The sequence below is a fragment of the Oryzias melastigma genome, linkage group LG12 (genome assembly GCF_002922805.2).
Source record: "Oryzias melastigma strain HK-1 linkage group LG12, ASM292280v2, whole genome shotgun sequence".
NCBI classification, from domain to species: Eukaryota; Metazoa; Chordata; class Actinopteri; order Beloniformes; family Adrianichthyidae; genus Oryzias; species Oryzias melastigma.
This window is the reverse complement of record NC_050523.1, coordinates 2,311,241-2,329,214: the sequence shown is the minus strand read 5'-3', so window position 1 is coordinate 2,329,214 and position 17,974 is coordinate 2,311,241. Positions and strand designations below refer to the sequence as shown.

The 17,974-nt window shown below is 35.6% G+C and overlaps 1 protein-coding gene across 4 annotated transcripts; it reads right to left on the bottom strand.

Annotated features, from left to right (window-relative positions):
* Positions 1–180: 180 nt before the first annotated feature.
* Positions 181–17,788, bottom strand: rilpl1 (Rab interacting lysosomal protein-like 1). 4 transcript variants are annotated; one of them, XM_024298614.2, is made up of 9 exons: positions 17,182–17,785; positions 13,946–14,093; positions 12,140–12,258; positions 11,452–11,697; positions 8,366–8,416; positions 8,134–8,288; positions 6,511–6,615; positions 3,547–3,716; positions 181–271 (listed from the first exon to the last, which is right to left on the bottom strand). In XM_024298614.2, the coding sequence occupies exons 1-8, from the start codon at positions 17,467–17,469 to the stop codon at positions 3,590–3,592; spliced, it is 1,239 nt and encodes a 412-aa protein (XP_024154382.1). In that variant the 5' UTR covers positions 17,470–17,785; the 3' UTR covers positions 181–271; positions 3,547–3,589. The 4 variants fall into 4 exon arrangements, with proteins under 4 accessions (XP_024154382.1, XP_024154384.1, XP_024154383.1 ...); XM_024298615.2 differs by lacking the exon at positions 181–271 and adding an exon at positions 6,144–6,231 and having other exon boundaries at positions 3,579–3,716; positions 17,182–17,788; XM_024298616.2 differs by lacking the exons at positions 181–271; positions 8,366–8,416 and having other exon boundaries at positions 3,213–3,716; positions 17,182–17,780.
* Between the last annotated feature and the right edge of the window lie 186 nt (positions 17,789–17,974).

The following is a 17,974-nucleotide window of genomic DNA, read 5'->3' as shown; positions in this document are numbered from 1 at the left end:
ACAACTGGAGGAAAAAGAGGAAAAAGAGGCGAGCGAGAGAGAGAGAGAGAGAGAGAGAGAGAGAGAGAGAGAGAGAGAGAGAGAGAGAGAGAGAGAGAGAGCTGCAGAAAGCTCTGATTCCCTTCTTCATCATCATCATCATCATGGTGTCGGGTTACAGCAGCATCTTTAAAAACGCCATCATTCTGATCACCACAGAAATCTTTTATTGCGGCATAAAACCAAGTTACACTCGAAGTCTGAAACAAAGAGAGTCCAAAGGTTTGGATTTCTGCAGGAAAAGCAAAAAGGAAACAGATATTTGGTATAAAACATCAGGATGAAAATAACAACGAATCTTTTCATGATCAAACTGGTTTTGGATGAACACACAGTTTTAATATTTCTGCAGAACACAAACATAAGCTGCTCAGAATGTGGTTTAAAAAGATAAAATGAGTCTGCATTAAAGTTGGATGAATAAATTAGTCATAAGATACAAAAATATGAAAAAGAATTGAGATAATCAACACTGTTGACTTATAGCACATGTTTCACCTTCTTATTACCTTCTTAAACTCAGAGTTTGGAAACAGTCTGGAAAAACGGGTCTGTGTGGATTTGGTTCTGGATTCCTCTGGAGTCCAAGTTCTCGTTTGTTTTAGTTGGAATTTAGACTCCAGACATTTTCCTTCAGTGTTAGCGGTTCTTTTAGGCTCCTCCCTCTCTCGTCGGGTTCTTTCGCTAAGAAAGAAACGCGACTTGTGAGGAAACCTTCATGAAAATGAAACATTTTTGACTAATCCGGTTTTCTTTTTGGGGCACAAAGATGTTCGTCTAAATCTTACAGGAAATTTAAACTCAACACACAAACTTCTGAAGAATAAAACAGAAAATCTGCTATTAAAAAACACATTACTTCAATTTTTAAAGGATTTGTGCTTAAAAAAAGTTGCAGAAATGAAATCAAAGTTTTGTGCTTTTACTTTGAAACTTTCCTCCAGCTCAACGAAGCAAATTCACCCAAATTCTGAGGATGATTTTTGTGGTAAACTTTGACGTCTAAACATTAAATCTCCAGATCCAGATCCTCCACTCCAACATTTCTAAAACACCTCTGCAGATATTTTTTTATCTTCATTCAAAATCCAAAACAAGAAAAAACTTTAAAAAGTTTGAAAATCTCCTTCGGATGAACAACTTTCAACAACACTCAAAAGCAGCATTTTCAGCTCAAACCAGCAAAACTGTTTTAAAATCATCAAAATGTCGACATTTAGCAATAAAATCTGACCTTGACAAACAGCAACTTATGGATAAAAAATAAAAAGTTTAAAAAAAAAAACAAAATTCCACCAAACACAAGTGAGGTGAAGTAGATGGAGTGAAAAAGGTCAAATTTACTACGACGTTTTAGGGCCTCCGTAAAAGAAGAAAAATAAACAAATCTGTGAGAATAAAGTTGTAAAATTATGAGAAAAATGTCAACATTTTATCAGAATAACATTTTAACTGAAAAACTTTTAAATTTAACAAATTAGGTCTTATTTTTCTGAAATGAAATGCTAAATTTAGCTTTTAATTATTGTTTTTGTTTGTTGCATTTTCAAATGTTTCAACAAAAACAATCACAAGTTTAGTTTATGTCACAAACTATTCAGAGAAACTGGATGGACTTTATCCTGTTCAAGATGCTCTAAAAATATGAATTTTCTTTTAGATTTACAATTTATTTTTGTTAAATGACAACTTTATTTAAGAAAAAGGATGACTTTTATTCAAAAATGACAACTTTTTATACAATACACAACTTTACTCTTGTAAAAGTTTAACTTTTTTCTTGATATCATACAACTTTTGTCAAAACAAAAGTATAACTTTATTCTCAAAGAGTTTTGACTTTTGTCTTATAATTTTATGTTTTTTCTCATAATTGTACGTCTTTATTTTTGAAAAACTTTGGCATTTTTTAATAATTAACAATATATTTGAAAAATTATTTTATGACTTTTATTCTGGAATAATTTAGGCTTTTCTTTTATTATAATTTATAACTTTATTCTCATGAAATGTTGACACTTATAAAGTAATTTTTTACTTGATTCTCATAAAACTTGTTTTTTTTAATTATTTGACCAAATTTTGCAAAAAAAAATACCAATAATTTTTTCCTCATAATTTCTAGTTCTTCTCTCTTAACTCTCTTTTACGGAATTTCGACTTTTTTTAATCATAATTTTACCCCTTTTTTAAAATAAAATTTTAAATTTTTTCTCATAATATTTGACTTTCTTCCTATAATTTTACAACTATATTCTTGAAGAATTGTGACTATCTTTCATTATAATTTTATGACTATTCTTGTAAAATATATATACTTTTCTAATAATTTTAACATTTTTATTTTCATTTTATGTCTGGAATCATCTTGCCTTTCACGAAAATTCACAACTTTTCTCATAATTTGTAATTTTATTCTCATAACATGTTGACACCTTGGAAATAATTTATAGTTTGATCCTCCTAAAACTTTTTTCATAATTTTACCAAATTTGTTTTTTACCAAATGATGAATCTTTTTTAAATAATATTTTTTAGTAAAATGTTGACAATTTTCTTATTATTTATGACTTTAAAAATATTTGTAAATTTTTTTTTATAATTTTGCTTCTTTATTTTTTTAAATTGCTATATTGTCTTAATTTACATTTTTTTATTTTTTATTTTATGACTTTTATTCCTGAAGAATTTTAACTTTTTAAAAAATGTTTGCAACTTCTATCATAATTTACAAATTTATTCTCAAGAAATTTTAACATGTTTCTTATAATTTTATAACTTTTCTCATAGTTCCATCTCTTTATTTATTTAAATTTATCTCTTATTTAAAAAAAATTATCATAATTTTACAACTTTATTCTTGAAGAATTGTGACTGTTTTTCATCATAATTTTACAACTACTCTTTTAAAATGTTAATATTTTTCTCATAATCATAACATTTTTATTATAATTCTGACTATTCTGTAAAAACTTTGACTTTTCACAAAATTTTACAACTTTTTTCCTAATTTATAACTTTACTCTCATAAAATGTTGACATTTTAAAAATAATTTACAACTATATCTTGTAAAAAATTTTTTTTGATTATTTTACCAAATTATTTTAACTTTTCTCATAACTTGACCAAATTTTAAAACTTTTTTTCCTAATAATTTGTAGTTATACTTTTATTGATTTTTCTTCTTTCACGTCGACCCTAATAAGGGTAAAAATGTAATTAGAAAAAAATCATGATTTTTTTTCTCCCCGAATTGAAACTAAATGATAAAGAAGTAAAAACCTTTATGTTTTTACCAACAGTTAGCAGAAATGGTCTTTTACATTTCATAAATAAATGTTTCTTCCCCTGAAGCTGCACATTCTGATCGACGATGGAGCGAGTCGTCTGATCCACTTTCACAGAATTTAACCACAAAGTTTAGATTCCTCAAAATTCCACAAAGTTGTTTTTTTTAAAGACCCTTTAAACCGTTCGAGTCCACGTCAGATCCTTCAGTGCTTCACCTCCTCCAGACGGCGGTGGGCGGGGCTTGGGCCGGCGCCGCCCTCACAGGTGCTGCAGAGCCTCCTGCGCCTGCTCCGTGTAAACGTCGTCCTTCCACAGGCTGAAGCTGGAGTGAAGCGGAGCGCTCTGCTGCGAGGAGCGCCGCTTATCGCGCGAGAAGAAGCTAAACCTGCAGAGAGCGGCCGCAGAGGAAGCAGGACAACTTTAAAAATGACATGTCAGCCGACCCCCCCTCTGCAGGGCGCCCAGCTGGGGGTTTGATCAGTCAGGATCAGTTGGGATCAGTGAGGTGGATCTCAGGAAGGGAACAAACGTGAGTATTTACTGAAGGACACGTCAGGAACACAGAAACCATGACGACTTTAGTCACAGTTTAGTAACAAAAGGTTTGATTAAATTAATGAAAAAAATATTTTAAATGAACAACAAGGAAACAGGAAAGTGGAATTTAATGAAAATCTTTTACTTTGAGTCCCAATTTACAGTTTAAATTCAGACTTTTCCTTTAATTTAATGTGGGGGCGGGGCTTTGATCTCATTGGCTACTGGGACATGAGTGACATCAGCGGCGGAGGTCGTGGTATAATAGTGACGATGATTTAGTTCATCAGAGGAGGAAGGACAGTGATGTCATCATAATTTCTGTCACATGATCATCTCAATCATCTCCCAGCAGCCAATGGGCACAAAGCTCCGCCCCCACCTTAAATTAGGCTCGACATAAAAAACGAACTGAAACTGTAAATTAATGATTGTAGCAAATAATAAAAAACATTTTTAATTTAATGAATTAATGAAAGATTTAGGTTTATACTTTATTTTAATTCAAGTATCATTTTTTTTTATTTTAAATATTTCTTTAAATATTACTTTTAAGTTTAAAACATATTTTTTAAATGAACAATCTGTTTTTTTTTTATTTGACCCCAAAAATATGAACTGAACTAAAAAACAATAAAATTTTTATATCAAAACGTTCAAAAGGTTTAGAACTTTACTGCTTGTATTTTTGGTATTTATAAACTTGATAGTTTCTGAAATATTGAGTAAAATATGCCCCATAGCAAATGAATGAGAAAGTCTTTAAATTTAACAATTTTAAGTAGATTATCAACAAGCCTTTAAATATATTCATGGGCTGTTTTCATCTTTTAGAGTAATTAAAAACAATTTAGTTTAGCTAATATTTTAGCAACATGCTAACATTTTTGGCTAAGTTGTTATCTACTGGGGATTTATATGCTAATTTAGAGTTTAGCTGATATTTTAGCATCAGGCTAACATTTTTGCTCATTTAGTTAACAAAGGAATTTTTATTCTATTTTGGAGTTTAGCTCATATTTGGAAATTTGGAATGTATTAAGGATTTTTAAGCAATTTTAATACAAATTTGTCAGAAATTTAGGTCATCTTCAGCACTCTTTCATAGTACTTTATTGACATTTTCAGTGTTTTAGCAAATGTAACATTGTGCAAATAGATTTTGTATTTTCAACAAACCCTAAAAAAATTAAGTAAACAGCTTCACCATTTTCAGCAAAAAGCTTCAGCATCTTCAGCGACTACTTTCAGCAAAAATAATTTACGCTAACATCATCGCAGGTAATGCAACTTTTCTATTTACATTTGATATTAACCAAAACTAACTAGTAACTTTCTAGATAGATATAGTGACTTATTTTATTCATTTCAAAAGTCATTTGATCTTTGAAATGTTACATTTTAGTTAAATCTCTAATAAAACACACGTATTCTCTTTAAATTATATTTTTTAACAATTGATTCAAGAAAGCTTCATTTGACTTATAATTTATTTATAGTTTTTAAAACTAATTGATCTTAAAATGTGTCATTCTAAATATTAAAGTAAATCATCTAAATATAATAAAATATTTAAGTTAGTCTTAAAAGGACACAACTTATTTTAAAAAGTTTAACGTAGATAAATTCTACTTTTTCTGTTGGCAGATTTAGTCACTTTTAACAAGAAAAAACTTCTTATTTTCTAGATTTTGTTTTAAGAAGGATTTTTTTTCCTCCATAAAAGATTGAAACCCACTTTTTATTTTCCAGAATCCGTTTGTTCTTTTAGGAATTTCTGTTCGGTTGCATTTAGTTTGAGATTTTTACCACAATGTTAACGCTGAAGGGAAATGGGGGAGGGGCACAATAAATGAAGTGGGGGAGGGGCACAGTAAGTGAAGTGGGGGAGGGGCACAATAAGTGAAGTGGGGGAGGGGCACAATAAGTGAAGTGGGGGAGGGGCACAATAAATGAAGTGGGGGAGGGGCACAATAAGTGAAGTTGGGGAGGGGCAAAATTAGCCAATCAGAAAGTTCCACAGATGTTGAAAAAAAGAAAGCCATGCGGGAGTGGGAATGGGGTGTCAGCTGAAACCATTGACAGTATATGAAACCTGGACTGAGTGACTCCTCCCCCCTGGCGTTTCAAACAAGAAGTAGCTCCTGGCTCCACTGACTGAGTGAATCGACTTTATTTGGTTGGAGCCGGACGTGACGTCACCTTGACTCTGTCCAGTGCTCACATACAGTCAACGGTTGAGGCGGACTGAAGCTGAACGAATGGAAAGTCATACAAGCGACATGAGGCGTCTGATTGGCTGTAAAGTGGGGTCATCTGGGATCAAACCAGCCGCCACCATCGGCATTATGGCTGTGAAGATCCTGTCACACAGAGAGGGGGAGGGGCATCAACCTTTGACCTTCACACTGGAGAGGACGGTCTGGATGTTTCTGTGGGGTTAGCATTAGCGCCTTTAGCTCTCCAGCAAGTTTTTTTTCTTCAAAGCTAATGTGTGCTAAGAGTTAGCTTGATAAAAGCGAGCGCTTAATGAAAGCAAACCACCGTCAGACTCAACGTTAAAGCCGATCTGCCTCACGGAGACGCGTCCGAGCGTGTGCAAAGCCAGCTGGTGCGTGCGCAGGCGTGCAGCCGGGACTTACAGGCGTTTGATCCCCGACTCCTGCTGTGGAGAGGAGCGCGAGCGAGTCCTCAGCTCAGGGGAGGGAGATGGGGAGGGAGTCACGATCTCCTCCTCTGCTTCATCACTGGAAAGACAGAAAGGCAACGTGAGAAACGCGTCTGGGCTCAGACTACGACCTGGAAACGTCTGGTTAAAGCTGGTCCCTCAGATTTATGATATCCACCATCTTGACAGGAAATGACATCACCAAACTCTTTTCTAAAATAAGCAAAACGGTTCTTTTTGGCTTGTTTTTCTGGGGGAGGAGCTTGAACTTTGCTCAATTACTTCTGGGTAATGATGCTCTGGCGCCATCTTGGGGTCGTGTTGTTGTCTATGGTCAGGTGCTCATGTTTTCTTTTTGTTTGTTTTTTATGGCGTAACAGAGATTTGTCTATTTACGTTTTCACACAATATGGGAAAAGGAAACTTTTGTATGGGGTCAAATTAGGATCTACTTAAGGTGAATAAAAAAACAGATTGTAAGTTCGAAAGCAGTTTAAACTCAAAAATACATATTGAAAACTTGAAGGAACGATTGAAAATCAGAAAAAATAAAATTGAAAACTTAAAAAAAAGTTTTAGAAATTAAAAAAAAAACTATAACTGTTACCAATTAAAAAAAGTGTATTTGTACTTTTAACTTTCCTTTTTTCATTTCTCATGTCCCGATATGAACTCAAAGCCCCGCCCCCATGTAAAATTAGGATCAACTAAGCAGCAAAAACAAAAAACTCTGAATTGAAACAAAATAATGAAAAACAAAAGAAAAACGAAAGTTGAAAGTACAAATCAACATTATTTTTTTAAATTGGTAACAGTTTTATTTTTTTGTTTTGTTTTTTATTTTTCACATTTCTAATTTACTTTTTTAATTTTTTTTATTTTCCATAATTTCTTCAAATTTACAATATGTATTTTTGAGTTTAAAACTGCTTTCAGTTCTGCAATTTTTCTTTTTTTAATTTTCCAAAATTTTTTTTTTTTTTTTGGCTAATTTGGCATTTAACTAATATTTTATCAGGCGACTAGTTTCAGCGTTTTTAGCTATCAATTTCAGCATCTTCAGTGACCAAATTCAGTTACTAGCATTATCCCAGGTAATGTTATATATCTAGTTTTCAGTTAGTTTAAAGTTAATGATGGTCAAGTTGTGTGTTTTACATCCAGTTTGCAAATGACCCGATTAGTCGACTAATCTGAGAAAATAATCGCTGATTAGTCGATTAGTCGAATAATCTTTTGTGGCAGCTCTATTAGCCAGTCAGGTCAAAAGCAGGTGGTGAGGGCGGGAAGAGGCGGACCTTGAGAGCTACACAATGCTTAAATGTTGGATTGATTTACTTTGAGTAAAAAGAGACTTAAAAATGTGTAAAAGTCTGTAAACTGACCCGACTCCAATGAATTTGGTTTTCAAATGAGCTTCAATCCGGAAGTTGGCAACATTAAAAATGGAAGACAAATCTAAAATGACATTTAAGAAAATCTAAAACATTTAAAAGTGTTTCTGAATAATTTTAAAGTTTTTGCTTTTTATTGAGTCTGATCTCTCTCATTCAGCCGCCGTTAAATCTATCAGAGAAGAAGAAACCAGGTTCTTCACCTCCTGTAGTAGGTCAGCTCCTCCTGCAGCAGGAAGACTTTGGCCTTGAGCTCGTTCCTCTCGTGGAGGACGTCCCTCAGCTCCTGCAGGGTGAAGCGGGGTCTGTTGGGGTCCTTCAGGTCCAGGCCTCCAGACTCCTCCTCACACAGCGCCTCCTGCAGGGAGAACCCACCAGTCACAGACGACCAGGAGGAGGCAGAAGGGAGGATGGAGGGGAGAAGGTGGAGGATACCTGGGTGAAATATTGGAACACAGCAGGCATGTCTTCACCGCACATCGCCTCCTGGTGGCACATGTCCAAACTACAGGTCAGGCATGGCTGTTCTGTTCCAATAGACTAAATGAAGCTTCCCTTCATTTGACCGTTTTAACTCAGAGCACAAAGAATGCTGGTTAAAGAAAACACACAGTTCTCTGATCGGATTCATAAATGGAGGAAAAATGTTCCATCCAACAAAAATCATTCATTTCTGGGAAACAAAGCAGCAGCCAGCAGAGGAAGAGAGACGAAAACTCTGAGAAATGATCCGATTTTCATCAAAAACATGATACTTTTTATACATAAACAATCCACCAGCTACAATAAATCTAAAAAAATGAAAGTTAATAAATGTGTAAGAGCCGCGAATAAACAAGTTTTGTGTTTCCTTCCACTCAAAATGTTAATGTAAAACAAAAAAAATTTAAAGTTAAGTTCATCGGTATCTGAATATGTAGAAATAATTACATTTATAATAATCTATACTGTATGTTTACAGTATATATTTATCCTTATCTCTACATGTGTCTGTATAACAAGAAGTTTTATTTGTTTAATTATTACTTATAACTCAAAAATGCTCAAATACATTTTTAGAAATCCAATGAAGCAGAAGATTTGTTGAAAACTAAAAATAAAACAACTAAAAATCCAGAAATAATTGACAGTATAAGCGCCCCCTGGTGGCCGGCTGCAGAACTGACCTTCAACTTCATTGTTAAGAGTTAGTTTATGCTTTTCAGGACTTCTTTCAGCCTTAGTCTGTAGAACTATTTTTATTTTAAGTCTGTAAAAAAATGGACATTTACTCCAGTTATTTTTGCTTTAGTAAATAAAATTTTCAGCTTTAGTTCATAACATTTCCAGCTTTAGTCATTCTCTTTTGTGCTTTAGTAAATACAATGCTCTGCTTTAGTTCATAACATTTTCAGCTTTAATTCCTAGTTTTCAGCTGCAGTTCATATTTTTTCAGCTGTAGTCCATAAAATTTTTCATCTTTAGTCCATACCTTTTTTCAGTTTAACTTCATAAAATTTTCAGCTTTAGTCAATAAATTCTTTTCAGCTTTAGTTAGTTCTTCAAATTGTGAGCTTCAGCTCGTAAAATTTTCAGCTTTAGTCTGTAAAACTTCTTTAGACTGTAGAGTTTTTTCAGCTGTAGTCCATACATTTTTGCAGGTTTAGTGCATATATTTTTCAGCCTTAATTCACAAAATTTTCAGCTTTCGTTCATAAAATTTCTCAGCTTTAGTCCATAAAATCTTTCCTCTTTAGTCCATACCTTTTTTCAGCTTTAACTCATAAAATTTTTAGCTTTAGTTCATAAATTCTTTTAAGCTTTAGTTAGTTCTTAAAATTATCAGCTTCAGCTCGTAAAATTTTCAGCTTTAGTCTGTAAAACTTCTTTAGTCTGTAGAGTTTTTTCAGCTGTAGTCCATACATTTTTACAGGTTTAGTGCATATATTTTTCAGCCTTAATTCACAAAATTTTCAGCTTTACTCCATACAATTTTTCAGCTTTAGTCTGTAAAATTTTTCAGCTTAGGAATGTCAAACTACTTTAGTCTGTAGAACTTTTTCTCCTTTTGTGTATAAAATGTTTTTTCCTTTAGTTCATAATATTTTTTCAGCTTTATTCCATAAAATCTGCTTTAGTCTGTAAAAATTTCTGAATTAGTCCATAAAGTACTTTCAGTTTAGGTCCGTAAAACTTTTTCATCTGTAGTTTGTTGAACTTTTTTAGCTTTGGTCTGTAGAACATTTTGCATTTCAGTTTGTAGAATTTGAGCTCAGTCACAATCTTTGATTAAGATCTTTTATTTAATTTATTTTCAATATTTTCATAGAATGATGTTTGAAAGTCACAAAATGTCATGAAAAAATTGTGAGACGGCCGGGTAAAATGACTGGACTGAAAGGGAGTGAAAAATCAGTAAAATGTGCAGATTTCAGAAAAAAAAAATCAAAGTTGTGTTTTGTTTTTGGTAGTAAAACGTCCAGAATCACTGTTGGCTCCACACCTCAATGCTGGATTTGAAATGTGGGTTAAATAAGGAACTGATAAGTTCTGGTTCTGCCTTTCACACTTAACAAACCAGGTTCACATTTTTCATTTTCAGTTTCTCTCTGAGTTGTGTTTAATTATTAAGCTGAAACTCCAGAGCTGTTAGACGCAGAGCGACGTCTGCAGATTCTGTTAGTCCTGCAAACTTCATGCCAAACCTGCCGGCGTGTCACAGCATCACACAAACTCAGGCTGGCACTTGGGCATTACCCAGAGCAACACGGCTTCGTCCTCCTCATCCTCAGGACCCTCAGAACTGAGGGAGCCCGACAGGACCAGCGGGGTCGGGTCCGTCCACTCAGACGGGTCAGGTCTGTGCGACCCGCCCTGAGCAGCTTCACCACACTGGTGAAGTCAGAACACTTCGTTACATCTTCACTCACGCCGTCACTCCACACAGAAGCTTTTAGCTTGAACGTTTTGTGTCAAACTGAGTTCTGACAACAAGAAACGAGAAATGACTGAATCTGAACTTAATTTCAACTGTTTCTGCTCCATATAATGAAAATCATCTTATTTAAACACTTTAAAGCAAATTAATCCTATTTTTAACATAGAAAAAGTTGTTTTTTTTAAGCAAAATACTCAAAAACTAAATCAGTTTAAGAAAATGTATAGAAATCCATTAAAAAAATGTTTAGAGCCTAAAAACAGCAAATTTAAAATGTGACAAATGCCTACCATCACCACTAGAGGGCACCAAAGAAACACAATTTGGCTTAATATAAAACATCTTTTAGACAAACGTCTGAGGTTTTAGACATAAAGCATCACCTTTTTGAAACTATTTTTAGCACATGATGTCATTTAAATAATGTTCATGTAATAAATAATATATATATCCAATAAAAGTTTAATTTAATTGTAAAATTAAAGTTTTCTTCAAAATAAAATATGATTGATTTTTTTTTTTCACTTCTGTTCCGTTTTCTACACCATGAATGTTTAAAACCCGCCGGCGAGCTTTATTACTTTCTCTCTAACAGCCGTTTTACCTCTGCGGGGGACGGCAGCTGCGGTGGAGCGTTCCCAGGGTTACCCGCCGCCGGCTCTCCCTGGAGTCGCTCCCGAAGTCGTGCCACTTCCTGCCGCAGAGCGCACACTTCCTGCGCCTGGGCCTGAGCGGCGGCCTCCAGCTCCACCTTCTGGCCGATGAGCGCCTTGCCTTGAGCTTCCACCACCGAGGTTTTGTGCCGCAGGTCGTGGTTGATTTTCATGAGGCGCGACTGCTGCTGCTGCAGCTGCAGAGACGAAGACAAACAGTCCGTCAATGAAAAAGAAACACAGATTTATTTATTTTAACAGGATTAAATCAAAACTATTCATGATTATCCTAATAAATATAAACAGAATTAATGTTTCGAATCAACTAAAGGTTATTAGTAATAAAAATTGTTGCTCTATTGTTCTATATCATGTGCCAAAGTCAAGGCCCGGGGGCCGGATCCGGCCCTCCAGATCATTTTATTTTATTGTTATCTTGAGCTCATTTCTAACTTGTATAATTTTGATCAAATATATTTTTATAGAGAGTAAAATATTGAAAGTTATTTAAGGTTTAAGTTGATTTATTCTGGAATAATATTCCTGTCTTTTATTATTCAGAATTATGTTAAAAAGGTTTCAGCTCAGAAATGAAAGAAGCTTTTATTTTGTAAGCGGCGCGGCGGTCCTGCTCCTTACAGCCTCCACGTCCTCGTTCTTCAGCGTCAGCTCCCGGTCTTTGGCTCGGATCTCGTCCCTCTGCTTGTCCACCACCTCCTTCAGCTTCACCATCACCTGCTTCTCCCTCTCCGTCATACCTGGGAGCACAGGAGGGAGGGGTGAGCCGGAGGAGCAGCGCAGACGCGGCCCGGCCCGTCTGCGCTCTGCAGGTGGCCTGAGGACTGAGGCTGCTCTGTCTGCGGCGGATCTGAGCTTCCTCTGTCCGGCACAGAGAAGCTCTTCTTTGTCGGATCTCAACAACATTCTGCTCACATGGAGGGAATTTCTGAACACAATCTGCAGAAACCAAACGAACGCGAGCAGACGTCCAGGAGATTCTCCGAAAACAGTGAGCAAGTTTGTTTATAAATCCCAATTCATGCCCAAAATTACAACATTAATGAAATAAATAGAAACCAATTCATTAAGAAAAAAACCATTAAGACTAAAAGAGAAACATTTAAGAATCAAATGAAACGTGTGTCAAAGTCAAGGCCCGGGGGCCGGATCCGGCCCTCCAGGTAATTCTATCCGGCCCTCCAGATCATTTTATTTTATTGTTATTAATGACCCGATGTTATCTTGGGCTCATTTCTAACTTGTAGAATTTTGACAAAATATATTTTTATGGAGAGTAAAATATTGAAAGTTATTTAAGGTTTAAGTTGATTTATTCTGGAATAATATTCCTGTCTTTTTATTATTCATAATTATGTTAAAAAGTTACAGTTTTAAAGTTTTAAAAATTGGAATTCTGCAGCTTTTTGGACTATTTTGGCATTTATTAAGATTTTTTAGTCTATTTTGGAGTTTAGCTAAAATTTTAGCTAAATGCTAACTGTTTTGGCTTTTTTAGAATTAAAAAAAAAAAAATTGGGCTATTTTAGTTTTTAGCTACTATTTCAGCTACATGCTACCTTTTTTTGTTAATTTATGCTTTTCTTATTAAGATTATTAGGCTGTTTTGGAGTTAGGCTAATATTTACATGTTAGCTGCTTTTGATAGTTTAGGCTTTTTTTTTTATTTTTTAGGCTATTTCGGAGTTTAGCTATTTTTTCAGCTACATGCTAGCTGTTTCGGCTATTTAGTCCTTTTTTTTCGTTTTTTAAGCTTTTGATTGAATTATAATAATAATTAATTTATTTGTTGTGCGTCTTTCAAGGGATTCAAGGTCGCCTCGCAGAAGAAAATATACAAATTCACACAATAGTTTGAGTGCAATATAAAAATGTAGAATCAATAGTAAATAGTAAACACTACAGTAATAATAAAGGTCCAATAATTGAGCCCAGAGGAACCCCATAAGTTACGACCATTTTGTCAGAAACAGTTTACGATATTACCAACATACGTTCTAGCCTCGAGATGAGACTTAATCCAGTTTATATCAGTGTTGGAGATTCCAATCCAGGTTTCAAATCTCTTTAGTAGGATCACATGATCTACAGCATCTAAATCTAACAGAATTAAGAGTGAAACATATTTAGACATATGTCGTATATCACTCTGATCAAGGCGTTCTCAGTGCTGTGAAAGAATCAGAATATATTGTTACATATGAGAAACTCTTTTTTCTACATTTTTACCTACAAATTATACTTTGATAGGCATCGGAAGCTATTCAAAAGTTACAGACCTGATTCATTCCACAATCTTGTTTAAATTCTAATATTTTTATCTCATTTTCAGTTTGTGCTCAGCAACGTTTTTCTTTTCTTTTTTTTATCTAGGATGTTTCGGACTTCCAGTTTTTGTCTACATTGGCGCATGAGCGTTCTTCTCACCCTCGTGCCTCTGCAGGTCCTCCTCGTTCATGGCGTCCTTGATGGACATGTTGGACAGGAGGGCCTTGTTCTCCTCCTGCAGCTGAGCGATCTGGGAGAGCAGATCCTGAGCTTCTCCTCTCCACACGTCCTCCACCCGCTCCAGCTCCTGCAGGCACAAAGCCTCCATCAGCTCCACCAAACATCAGAAAAGGCTGCGAGAACGTCTCCAAGCAGCCGGACGGTCCTTCAGATTTGGTTGGTCCTTTAGTCGACAGAGGAATCAGAGGTGATCAGAGATGATCGGGGAGTTTAGAGGAAACGGGTAAAAATGTCTGAGCTTCCTCCAAAAGAAATTCAAATTCAACTTTACAACTAAATGCCAAATAAATATATTTAACAAAAACAGAAATCAGAATCATCAACACTCAGTACAGATCATTGACTGTACATGAGAACTGGACAGAGTCAGTGTGATGTCATCCCTAGAAAATGGTTCATTTTTGGCTCCAAAGTCAATTCAGTCGCCATTTTTTCATAATACAAATGCCGCCATGTTGGAACCAGACAACATCGTGAGCTGTGATTGGTCCAGATTTCCTCACATCTTTCGCATTTTTTCCCAACTCTCCGAATCTACTATTCCAAAGTCATGTGGAAATTTCCCAGAAGTCTCTGCAAAAAAAAGAGAAAAGAAAAGTGTGTCGATGCTCACTAAATTAGAGAACATAGACCACAATGCATTGTGTTTGAACATATTGTCTAGAAAGTTTTTTTCTTTTTAAATCGATAATGTCACCGATTATCCCAAATAATGGTTTATAAAATATATATACACCTATGCAATGCATTGTGGTCTATGTATGCTAAACTAGTGAAAATCGCTCCACATTGTGTTTTTGCAAAGGTTTCTGGGAAATTTCCACTGGATTTCTGACACCATCTTAGTGATTGGTCCAAGACGTCTCGGTCATCGTTTCCATGGCAACCACTCTCACCAATCAGGAGCGAGCTTGTTGGAAGGCCACACCCTTACGAAATCTGTCAAACATTTTGAACGTTGGATGTGGGGGCAAGCAGGCTCCGCCCACTTTTATTGAGGGATCTGATTGGTCCGTTTATAAGTTAAACTACAGAAATAATAAAAAAAAATGATTATCAAGAAGATTAAAATAAATAAATAAATAAATACTTAAATTTAAAACAGGAAGTTTAGAAGAGTTCTCATTTTTTTAAGAAATATTTTTTTAAATGCCATGATCAGTTTTTAAACCTAGATCCTGAATGCAGCTTCATGCTGCAGAAGCTGCTGTCAGCTTTTCCACACATCTTCATGACTCAGACATTATAGCAACTTAAGCTCCGCCCCCTCAGACTCTTCTCTTCCTGTTGAGCCTTTATGACATCGTTGGTGAGAAATTCCCACCGGCTCACAGTTTCCTCTCACGGCGGTCATGAGACCCGTCTGCGAGTGACCCGGTCACCGTCACGAGAAGCTGACTTCTGAACTGTTTATAGCCGTGGGCGGCGCCGCCCCGCACGCCACATTCACAAACAACTGAGAGGTGATTTGGAGCTGAGAGAATCTTTATCTGACTGGATCTGCTGGAATCTGCACCTGATGGAATTTAATTAAATGAAAAGTTGTAAAGTTTTCATTCATGCTTATTAGAGACATTTTAGCAGGAAAAATAACAATTCCTTCAAAATAAAACTCTTAAAAAAACAAATGTTTAGACTTTTGCCTCCAGACATCATGAATGTTGATTTATGTTTGTAAAATTATGACATTTTATAAAACTTTTTTAATGTTTGGCGCTTCTTAAATCAAGAACCAGAACAGGTGAAGTCCTGAAAAAATGATCTCACACCAAACTGCTCACCTTTGTGATCACGTTTCTACGCAAACCTCCGGGTATATGGAGCTAAATTGGCGCCGAAATTATTTCAAACCCAAATAAGACTCACTGAAAAAAATATTGGTGTAAAGTTTAAAATGTCAGAAACTTTTTTTTGTATTCTAAAATAAACTTAATTATTTTCAGCTTTAAATGTTCAAGTTTTTTAGGCTTCAAAACTCAAAATGTCAGTTTCAAAACGTTCAAATCTTTACCCTCCGGGGAATTCTATCCGGCCCTCCAGATCATTTTATTTTATTGTTATCAATGACCCGATGTTATCTTGTGCTCATTTCTAACTTGTAGAATTTTTAAAAAATATGTTTTTATGGAGAGTAAAATATTACAAGTTTGTTAAGGTTTAAGTTGATTTATTCTGGAATAATATTCCTGCTTTTTATAAAAATTATGTTAAAAAGTTACAGTTTTAAAGTTTTAAAAATAGTAATTCTGCAGCTTTTTGGTCTATTTTGGTATTTACTAACATTTTTTAGGCTATTTTGGAGTTTAGCTAATATTTCAGTTACATGCTAGCTGTTTTGGCTAATTTGGGCTTTTTTTTGTTTTGTTTTTTAGGGTATTTTGAAGTTTAGCTTTTTTTTTTTTTTAGCTACATACTAGTTGTTTTGGCTAACCTAAGTTTTGGTTTGATTTAGGCTAATTTGTCATTCTGCTAATATTTTAGCTGGCTATCACATTTAGCATTTTTAGCTATAAATTTCAGCATCTTCAGCTGCCAAATTCAGCTTACAGCATTCACACTAGCATTACTGCATGTACTGCTATATATTATCTAGTCATAAATATGTTAGTTTTGAAGGTTTAAAAATGTATTTTTTGAGTTTTCAATAATGTTTATTCTGTTCGGCTGCGACCTAAAGTGTGTTTTGGATTTTGAGCCCCTGTGCGATGGAGTTTGACACCCCTGCTTTAAATTGTTACATTGAATTTTCAAAATGTTCTAAATATCTCAATAAAATCAGAAAAAATGTTTCAAATTATCAATTTAGCCAATTATTTTATTTTTTTAAAGGTAACAGCAACAATAAGAAAAAGTTTAAAGTTTAAACACGCCCTAAATTATGACAATAAATGTGAATTCTAGTAAAATCTAAGAAGAATTTTTAAATGGAAAAGAACCAAGTTGTGAATGTGGGCGGAGTTAAATATCAGGAGGCGGGGTTTTGTGACGTCAAAATAACCTGTAAATCAGAGACTTGTTTACATTAATTTAAATGGTGACATTGAAGAAATGTATAATAACTAAATATAGTGTATAATAATAATAACTCTTTAGTGTGGTTTCTTTGATGTTGTGGTTGGACTCGCGCGCGCTGTTGCGTTCAGGTGTCATCGGACCTGCCGGTGCCGCTTCTCCTTCTCCAGACGCTCCATCCGCTCCAGCCGCAGCCGGTCCAGCTCCAGCCGCAGCTCCTCGGTCTCCGGACTCATGCTGCTGCGGCTCACCATCACCTCCAGGATCTCCAGCACTCGAACCACTTTGGGCATCAGGCGGGACAGCGCCTCGCAGCCGTACTGGTCTATGATCCGCTCGAACTCCTGGCCCACCACGGCGGCGATGTCGTACACGTCCATCACCGTCAGGTCCGCCACGTTCTTCTCCAGGGCCGAGCCGGCGTCCTCCATGTCGGGCTGTGGTGGCCCTCCCCGGTTTCCGACAGCCTTCCCTTCGCCGCAACAAACTTCCGTCCGACCCCAACAAGCCGACAAGTTTCCCTCTGCAGCCTAGGACCCGCGAACTGGACCCGGACGACCCGGCACGCGGCGGAAAACACTACACTGAGCGCGTGCGCGTCGTTGGCGCCGCGGGGCGGGCTTCATGTTGATTTATTCCGGATAAAAATCGGCGGTGACCCATCGCTGTCCCACCGCAGTCTCTCCGAGCGGCGGTCACCATGCTGGAGACTTCCGGCGACGGACCTTTCACAATAAAAGCCGCTCAGGAAAAAAAATATTGAGTTTTAATTAATATAATTCAACATTTTAAAGTATTATTACGATAAAAAAGGAAAAAAAGATGAATGAATTCATTTCATTTAAATTGGGACAGATATAAAAACATAGACGTACAGCAAAGCATTCGTCCCATGCTCAAACATTAATGCTTACAGCAGAAGCTAATTTGCAGAAC

Coding starts and splice junctions, on each gene's coding strand:
- rilpl1 (XM_024298614.2), bottom strand. CDS start 17,469: ATGGAGGACGCCGGCTCGGCCCTGGAGAAGAACGTGGCGGACCTGACG. Junction 11,698..12,139: donor AGAACGAGGACGTGGAGGCT/GTAAGGAGCAGG, acceptor TCGTCTCTGCAG/CTGCAGCAGCAGCAGTCGCG. Junction 8,417..11,451: donor AGCTGCCGTCCCCCGCAGAG/GTAAAACGGCTG, acceptor ATGTGCCACCAG/GAGGCGATGTGCGGTGAAGA.